The sequence below is a fragment of the Sinocyclocheilus rhinocerous genome, unplaced genomic scaffold (assembly GCF_001515625.1).
Source record: "Sinocyclocheilus rhinocerous isolate Xijiao unplaced genomic scaffold, SAMN03320098_v1.1 scaffold2330, whole genome shotgun sequence".
Classification (NCBI taxonomy): Eukaryota; Metazoa; Chordata; class Actinopteri; order Cypriniformes; family Cyprinidae; genus Sinocyclocheilus; species Sinocyclocheilus rhinocerous.
The window spans coordinates 564,307-574,106 of record NW_015630979.1 but is presented as its reverse complement, the minus strand read 5'-3'; the positions used below and the strand labels follow the sequence as shown (position 1 = coordinate 574,106).

General features: G+C 35.7%; 2 protein-coding genes across 9 annotated transcripts in view; one reads left to right on the top strand and one right to left on the bottom strand.

The window, feature by feature from the left end:
• The window catches only part of LOC107740837 (cip1-interacting zinc finger protein-like), a 15,928-nt gene extending 15,168 nt beyond the window's left edge, over positions 1–760 (bottom strand). Inside the window, exon 1 of one of the 2 annotated variants that reach the window (XM_016553359.1) lies at positions 679–760. The gene's annotated coding sequence lies outside the window, so the exon portion shown is untranslated. The remainder of the gene's footprint in view (positions 1–678) is intronic. The other variant, XM_016553360.1, reaches the window with a different exon arrangement.
• Positions 761–1,924: 1,164 nt separating this feature from the next.
• dnm1b (dynamin 1b) overlaps positions 1,925–9,800 on the top strand; it is a 32,959-nt gene continuing 25,083 nt past the window's right edge. For all 7 annotated transcript variants that reach the window (XM_016553327.1, XM_016553326.1, XM_016553325.1 and 4 more), the window contains exons 1-2: positions 1,925–2,276; positions 8,919–8,992. In XM_016553327.1, coding sequence (XP_016408813.1) covers positions 2,116–2,276; positions 8,919–8,992 — 235 coding nt within the window. In that variant the 5' untranslated portion in view covers positions 1,925–2,115. The remainder of the gene's footprint in view (positions 2,277–8,918; positions 8,993–9,800) is intronic.

The following is a 9,800-nucleotide window of genomic DNA, read 5'->3' as shown; positions in this document are numbered from 1 at the left end:
TATTTCCTTGCGTTGACAATTTAAATGTGCTGCATTATTTTGCTCATTGCGCCCTCCTGTGGTCTCGGGAGACTAGACAAAAGTTTCCTTAAGCCTATTTACTTACCTATTTAATCTGCATATAAAACATTAGAAATGAGAAAAACCAAAGAATATAGTTCTGATGTGCAGCAAAAGATTGTTAAGCTTCACTAATTAGAAAGTGGCTGTAAGAAAATAGCTAAAGCATTGAAAATCACCATTTACACCATGAGGGCAATAATTAAGAATTTCCAATCAACAATAATTACTTTTTCTTATTTGTAAGTCGCTTTGGATAAAAGCGTCTGCTAAATGACTAAAAGTAAAAGTAAAAAGTAAATATACAGTACCTGTACATACAAAACTGTCTATTGTAATATACCTGCACATACAATTGTCAATTTATATATTTTTATTCCTTATTTACTTGTTCTATTTTTTGAATTTTTTTATTATCTGTGTTTTTTGTTCTGTCACTGTCAGTTATTAATTTAACGTTACAGAGCTCAAAGGTGTTACACTTGAAAAGAGCGGTGTGCAGGATATTATGACAAAGCTTTATGGACAGCAAGTGGCAAAAACCTGCAATGTACAGCATATACTGCACACCTTATATGTGTTTAAAACAACATTATTGAAATGTACGAAACAGCTCACCATTTGATATGAAAACAAGCCTCACTCCAACAGTGTTTATGGTAGATGCATCTTCCTCTTCCTCTGGGGCTGTGGTGTGGAGGTTACGGACAATTAACTATAGTGCGCCCTCACTCGGCTCGGAAGAAGCATTACATTATCAGGAAAATGGCTTTTTGCAAAAATACAAAATTACAAATTATTGTATGTGTACTGAAAACCTTTGCATTAAAGTTCAACACAGACAATTAAGTCAGGGATAACACACAGTCAGCACTATCACAATAAACTCCAACATGTAAGGTAAGTCGTTTTAACATTTATTTCCTTAAAACCTGCTAAGGTTTTGTAACAAGTTACAAGCTACATAAGGACTAAAACAGCTGTCCAATTCGGTACTACTTTTTTTTTTTTTTTAATACTACTAATTCATTAGATAGATCTTATTTATTTAACACTATTTATTAGTAGCTACATTGTAAGTACTATCCATCTAACAAAAATATGTGCTAAGCACGCTTTGCTAACATTCCCATTAAGTCATGAAAACGTTATTTCTGAATTTCCTCTGAACATTCAAAAAGGTTTTAAATGTTTCAAAAAGGGGGATTTTCTTGGTTATATGAATGTCGAACATAACATTAAATGGAAAGTTCAATTTCATTATTTTGCAAAAATTATAGGAATTGCTTTGGAATGTTCTCTAAACCAGACAAACGTCCAACTAAATTTTTTTCTTCATAAATTATGTAGAAATAATGCTTTTGTGCTAGCGTTTTGAGAACGTTGTTAAAGACCAGATAACTTTGAATGAACGTTCTAGAAGAATGTTTGTTCAGAACTTTTTGAGAGACCCTAACAAGAACGTTGGTCAAAGTTTTTAATGTTCCCAGTATTAGCAGAGAAAAACGGTTCCAGTTCGTCAAATTCATGTTTGATGTATGATGTATGAATGTTTGATGTTAACTAGCTATAAAAATTATTTTACTCTTAAAATCCAAAAACGCTTTTGTAAGACAAACCCATATCATGGATTGAAAATGCAAATTTTCCTCCGAGTTTTAGGAATATGAACTAAACATCTTTATGCCTTATGGTGTTTTATTTTAGTGCTGCTTAGGTTTGATTTGTTTTATACATCACAAATATTGGAATAAAGCACGGTCGTTTGATTATGTCTTGCGCACCCAGTGGCTGGTGAAGGTAATGCAGCATCCAGCGCTTCATCTCCGCGTCGCTCCAGCAGCAGCAGATCTCATAGCGGTGGTGAACAGGCAGGGAGCAGCGCCTAGGGAGGAGGACGTATGTCGATTCGCCAAGGTGCCTGGAAAATTGAAGGAAACGCTGCAAGGGACAGCTTTTAGATATTTCGGGGCTTGCCAATTAGGGCTCCGTTCAGGGTCGATTACATCGGTTTTTCATTCACTGTGAAATAGAGCCTGTTATTTATCCCACAAGATGGGCAATCGGGGAATGGATGACTTGATTCCTCTGGTAAACAGACTGCAGGACGCCTTCTCTGCCATCGGACAAAATGCCAACCTGGACCTTCCTCAGATCGCAGTGGTCGGCGGCCAAAGTGCTGGGAAAAGCTCGGTTTTGGAGAACTTCGTTGGGAAGTAAGTGACTGATGACAAATTGATGGGCAGCATCACTCTACATGCATCCAGTGTTTCTGTATCATTAATTTGCCTTTCTGCACCTGACACAATCATATTCAGTAATTACTTATAATGCATGCGTACCAAAACCAATGTTTATTTATCATGATATCGAGTTAGTTATTCATGGCAGTGAAGAGCTGCTCTGTTTTCAAGCCGGTTACGCTTATAAATCAGCTCTGTTTTCAAGCCGGTTACGCTTATAAATCAGCTCTGTTTTCAAGCCGGTTACGCTTATAAATCAGGTGCATTTGTTATGCATTGTCCCTTAACTGACAAAATAAAGCTGTTTTACCATGATTTACTTAATGCGGGACAAGCAGCCCACGAAGCTTGCCTCGGTCTCTCGACATGCTGTACATTTGCTTTAGACAGCAGCAGCAGCCTCGTGAAGAAGATTGACAGAGAATGATGCTCATGGCTGACGTGTGTGTGTGTGTGTGTGTGTGTGTGTGTCCTTGCAAGGCCGTCATACTAGCGAGCTGCCCACCTACACCAGCATTTTTGGGCATCATGTGCGCGAGCGAGCTTTATGTATTAGGAAGAAAAATGTTTTTTATGTGATATATTGTGTCATATATTTTTAATTTACAAGCTAGAAAAACAGCTAATCACCTATGCTTCAGATAATGATGTTATGCTTCCATTGATTAGACTGTTTTCAGGGTTTTGTATATAAAAGGTATAAAGGCATTTAGAGGCTGCTGATATAAAAAAAAGATCTAAGTCAAGGGTTTAATGTTCAGTGGTTGCTTGTATCTGGTGTCAGAGGGTCATATGTGAGCCATAGGCCTGTTTTCTTCCCTGCTGTTCGTTTTCTGTTCACTCTAGTCAAAATCCTGAAGGAATGCTAATGGAATTTTGTGAATAAGTTGAAACCAATATTATTGGGACGATTTGATCCTTAAATGATTAGGTCACCCAAAATGAAAATTCTGTCATCATTTACTCACCGTCATGTTGTTCCAAACTCGTATTTGATTGCATCTTTTGTCCATGCAATGAAAGTGAATGTTGACTGAGACTGTCATTTTGCCTTTTGTGGTCCATGGAAGGAAGTCATACAGGCTTGGAACAACATTCAGCTCAATAAATGATGGCAAAATGTGTATTGTATGTGTTATATCTGTTCATTTATATGACTCTCTGAGACAGATCAGCTCTTGCTTAAACTAAAATTTAATTCCATTCCATTTTTGTTATAACTAAGAGTAATGTTGGTGGTACACAAGTTAATTCTGCTGTGGATGTGTGCACTACCATTCAAAAGTTTGAATTAGTTAAGATTCTAAATGTTTTTGAAAGAAGTGTCATATGTTAGCTAAGATTACATTTATTTGATCACAAATGCATTAAAAACAGCAATACTGTGAAATATTATTAAACTGAAAATAACTATTTTCTTTTTAATTTATTTATTTCTGTAATGGTAAAGCTGAATTTTCAGCAGCCATTACTTCATTCCTCAGTGAGTTTGCTATTTTATTGCACATGTTTTATCCAATATAGGCCTATATCTGCCCCAGGTTTACTAATTAACATCCTTTATATTTTAACAGCATCATTATTTTGTGTTTGGCTCACAGCCAGTTGAGCTTTGCTTGTGTTCAGGACCAAGGACAGTTCTTTCAAAATCTGTGAAGGTGGCACTGTTTTGATTTGGTTAACATTATATGAACCAAGTATTAATTGTAAGAGACACTGATCTTTAAATAAATAAATTATATATAGTGAGTACATGAGAAAAATTGTACAGTAAGCAATTAATTCAGCTCCATTTAAACTTCTTTAGATAACTTCTAAAGTTTCCCACTTAAAATAATTTTAAGATTAAGGTTAGAAAATCTCTCATTGACTTGGCATTGTTAGAATGTTCACATTTCATAATACGAGTGATTGTGTCATTGTATGCATATTTTCTTGGATTTATTTCATGGCGAATTGCACAGCTGATAGAAAATAACATGTAGGCTATTATTCTAAGTGTCATGACAACAACAAAGCGTCTCTGATGCTTAACACTTGCCCTCTGTGCAAGTGCTGTTATTTGTTTCAGGAAATTCAAATCTAATTATCTCATTAGATCTCTGTTAAGATCTCTGGTTAAGAAAGCCAGCCTAATATGTTTTGCTAATCTTAGCTGGCCATCAAACTCTTCAGTCTGGTGTGGTTTGATAGCTTTAGGCACTTGCTCAGGCTAGCAGATCAGCTGAACACTTGTGGAGAGACCAGATAAGACCAGCAAAACACTTTAGGCTGGTTTAAGCTTGTATTTCCATCAGGGATGTTTGTTTTATGTGTCAAAGGGATTTGCAACACAGAGGGGTGTTTGAGTCAAAATATGCGTAGATCCCCATCATTTGCAGGTTGCTATTAAGTCTAGCGCGTAACGTTGTGACGTTCTTCACTGCCTCGTAGACCTTCATTGTTATTCAGCAGGGCCTTCACTCAGTGTTATTGGTCACGCTACACTGTGAGCTCTGTGGACACTAAAGAGTCTGTCAAGCTTGTCAGCCACAAACAGATCCACTGACTGGCAGTACAATGCTCACAGCTGTTACAAGGACAGACTTCACAATGCTGTACGAGGACAGCTGTTTGGCTTGAAATGTGGTGTGCTGCTTGGCTAGATTTACAGTTTTCACAACTGCAATACTACTGTATATGTGGCCCTTAAAGGGACCGTTCATCGGAAAATCATTTGATTGATGACAGAATTGTCATTTAATAATTAGTTAATTGTCGTTTACCTTGTAAATTATTTTTTGGAAGATATTTTGAAGGTTTAGACGCAACATGAGGATTGGTAAATGATTTAAAGCCATAGTTCTCCCAAAAATGAAACTTCTGTCATCATGTAGACACCATCAAGTTGTTTTCAAGAGTTCTTTCTTCTGTTAAACATAGAAGATATTTTGAAGAATGTGGGGGTAACCAGTCAATTGGTCCCCACACTAACTTCCATAGTAAGGAAAAACAATTTCTATGGAAGTTGATGGGGACCAGAAACTACACTCTTAAAAATAAAGGTGCCGTGTATTTGGTTACCAACATTCTTTAAAATATCTTCTTTTGTGTTCAGCAGAAGAAAGAAAATCTTTTTTGGAAGAGGTTTAGAAAAACGGATGTCGTTTTGATGAGAAAGGATTTCATTTTCTTTCATTTCTGAAGAAAGAAAGAAAATGGCCTTATTTTTATTTATTTATTTAGGTTCAGTTTTGTTTTGAAACCCACTGTATGGACAAAAACAGTTAAAACATTCTTTAAAATATCTTAGCTTATGTTTCTTTCATGCTTGATTCATTTCCACGTAGATAAAACTGTTCTTTGGACTTATGTATGAGTTGAACGAACATGAACTCATTCACACTGACACTTATGGTGCAATTTATCAGACAGATGTCATTATGAATGAGACATGGCCTTTAAAACGGAGGCACATGCTGATGTGGCCTAGCATGATGACGTGACAATTAATTATGTGATGGTGCAGTCCGGCGGAAAGCAGCAGGATATCACAGCTGCTGTATGAATGTCATTAAACTGTCTGCAAGAGCAGATAAGACACTGTGTTTATGTGTGTCAATAAATGAGAAGTGCAGCATTAAGCTTGTCATGGGTGCTTGTGAAAGTTTGGTTTTTATGCTGCTTTGTTTTTAAATAGAGCTCAGCAGTGGCCACCTTTTTTTCTTTTTTGCAGCGGTCATGGTTCCTAAAATATATATATATTTTTTTCTATTCACTTTCTCAATAGAGATTTAAATAAATAATTATATAAATATATAAAGAGTTCTGTTCCTTGAAAAATATTATCAACCCCCAAACTCTGCAATGTCAGTTCTTACCTATTCTGGAAGCGTGAATCCGTATTCAGAAAACGATTGCTAACGGTTGCCTGTTACATTACAGTACATAAAATATCACTTACCACATAAACAGAGTAAGGAGAGATGACTGAGGACGATGGCGAATGATTTGCAGATCCTCAGCACCACTGACAAAAGTCTAATCTTGTAAAATGTGTAGTAAGTACTTCCGCTCCATAGTATAAACAGAGTACGTGCAATCGCGAATCTCAAAAGTGAAAGTGAAACTAAAAAGCGATCGTGCATTCAAAAGCAGTTTCAATGCCAGCCATAATAGTGGCTGCCTGATGCCCACAATTTATATACAGTATAATTACCCAATTTCCGAAGGGAGGGGATCATGCTCTGCTTCAGTATGTCACAGTTAGGGATGTGCGAGACGACTAATTTGACTGACGTTTAAACGAAAGTTTTGTATGCGACTAGTTTTACAAAAATGTGAGGGCTGTACTCACTTCTGTGAGATACTGTATTCCCTTTACGGGTTCCGTACACACGTCATTTTCTTTCCGAACATGGTATTGGGATGCAGCGGATTGCGGGGGGTATGGGGGGGGATCATGATGTCAGCTCAACATCGTGATGTCTATCAGCCATCGGCGATGGACGATGGCATCGTCTGTTGGCCCAACCCTAATGTCTGACATTTTATTTTCAATTTATCACAGGAATAAATTACATTTTAAAATATATTAAAATTAAACAGTTATTGTAAATTGTAATAAATATAATTTCACAATGTTTTGGTATATTTTTGATCAAATAATAGACTGCTTTCAAAAACACACATTTACATATATATAGTATGAGAGAGTGACTTGTTTATTTAATTACCAGCTTGATTACATCATTCACAGTGCTTCATTGGAGTGGGTGGTTGATGCTGAACTGCTTTTCTCTTCCTGACTGATTTGCTGTGGATTGTTCTCTTTAAGAATAATGTGAAGTGTAGTTCTTCATTTGAAATGTGGCTATTATAGTTGAAATTATGCTGACTGACAGTTTAAACAGAAGCGTGTGACATAATTTTTATTTAATAACTTCAAAGCTCACAGAAGATCTGTCTTAAAAGGTTTTTACAAAGTCATTAAAAAACAATTTCAAATAAAAACTATTGTTTGCTTGTTAACATGCAGGCAGCTTATTTCTGTACATCATATGATACTGTTATTATAAAAATATTTGACTAATTTCTTTCTTTTCAGTAATTTTTTTATCAGGAGGTTTGTAAAATCAATCAAATCAAAGTCTATCTTTAATATGGAATATGAGCCTTCTATATTGGAGAAAATCAGTTAGTCAATACTACGATTAGGACACACAAGACTTAATAATAAATTATTTCTTATGAACAAAGTGAACACAGATAAATGTGAGGTTTGTAAATGCAAAGAAAGTGTAGAGCTTGTTCTGTTAAACTGAAGAAAGGAAAAAACTTAAGCAGTGCATCATCAAATGTTAAGGCATTAATAATTTTTTTGCATGAAACTGGTCTTATTAGAAGAATTTCAGATGAGATCAATGAAGCCATGATTTTACACACTCCAGTATCGTAGGTGGCAGTATGCACTGTTAATGTTGGTCTGTAGCGTGCCATAAAACTAAAAGGAACTCCGCAGGAAGCTACAGTTACTCTGACAAATAATGAACAATGACTAGATTTTTGCTGCTCTTCTATGAAAAACTAACTGTAAGAAGTATTTTCTCAGTATTTTTCTAATTCCTACCTAATTTCTACCACTACATATATTTAGGTTTCCTTATATCCTACAAAATATGGACTGTGTTTTGAGACTGACAACTAGTGAACGTAATTCACAGCAGTCCTAAAATAAAAAGTCTCTTGCCCTATATTTATTATACAAACATCCTAATCAATTATTGTTCTGCACATTACAGCACTTCAATGAGGATGATAAGAGATCATTCGAGAACCTATTATGATAAGATACCTGTATATAACCATCATAATTACTTTATTATGTTAACACAGTCAATATGAATTACATAATTGCACTGTAAAAATAACGTAAATTACATTAGCTACCTACAAATAGAGATTAGATTGTGTAGAGGCTATTTTAAACACCCAGTCTTTGAAATCCATAAAGGTGGTCAGTGGTGAAATGCAATTACATGTTTTTCTTCTTTCTAAACATATCCACTAATGTTGAAAGCACTTCTGCCTAATGGCCAGAACTCACAGCACTCTCTCACACTCCTTAGAGAGCTCTCTCTTCAACCCTATCTCCAAATCTCATAACTAAGAGAGGCCTAGTTACGAATATACTGGCAACAGACATATATGAAAAATTTAACTAGTGCTACTAATATCTAGAACAAGTACAAAGCTGAGTTATGCAGTAAATTGCCAGAGCAGCACTAGCACTGACATGTTTTTAATTAAGTCAGTACATCTGTTTTTCAGGATGAGCTGTTTTAGTGTGAATATACACTGAGAGTCATCGTTAGATTAAAAAAAGAAGAGTTGTTATTCACGGTAATTAAATGTATTAACTTTCATTGACTTGTAAAAGCAGTTTAAAACATAGCAGCATGACTTTATAAAAGTATTTATATTTTTTGCATTGCTTTGCACTGATTTATTCTTCGGATTTTTAAAAAGAAAATGTACATCTCTTTATGTAATATTTGTATGTTAGAAATTCACTTTGATATTCTTTGCATATAAAAACAAAGTGACTCAATGAATGCTGCCTCTTTTTCCTTTTAGGGATTTTCTGCCTCGTGGCTCTGGTATTGTCACTCGGCGCCCCCTAGTGCTGCAGCTCATCAACTGCCCTACTGGTAAATATCTTGCTTGCATTAGAAGAAAGACAAAAAGCGCTGTAGTTTTTAAAGGCATGTTTTTAAGGAATAGGTCACTCAGAAATTATAATTTGTAGAAAATTTACTCAGGCCATCCAAATTATAGATGAGTTTGTTTCTTCACCAGAAACGTTTTGGAGAAATCAAGCATAACATTAGTTCTGGCAGGTCACGTTAGTCAAGCTCGCATCAGCTGACTCTCAGCTGATCCCCATCTACCTATAGGAATACGACACCTATCTAACACATGCTAAAATAACAACAACTTACTGACACATAGTAAGAAATAGTTTATAAAAAACTGAAACAGAAGTGGAAAGAGGTCGATACTTATGTCCTTTGCCGGTGTCCTGCCCGGTGGAGTCGCACGGTAGAGTCAATATAGGACAACAGAAGCAATCAAAACCAACAAAAGAGCAGTAATATGCAAGTGCTATATTAGTATATTATTATAGTATTATATTTCAATTTCACAAAGAAATGTGCAGCATTTTGTCCAAGCAATATATTGTCCAAGTATAATGTACATTATACTTAATGGTAGGGAGGGAGGGAGAGAGAGAGAGAGAGAGAGCTTTTCTAAAGACAGTAAGTTCCCCTCAGACATACATTCATATAAACTCCTACCCCTAAATGAATCGCGATTTGTTTAGCATCTCAACCGATTTGAATCGTCACATATTTGAATCGATTTTCAACCGGCTCGCAGTTAATCGTTACATCCCTACTTAGCACGCATCATTTGGATTAAAACTAAATCGCAAATATAGGACAATTTATAGGGGCA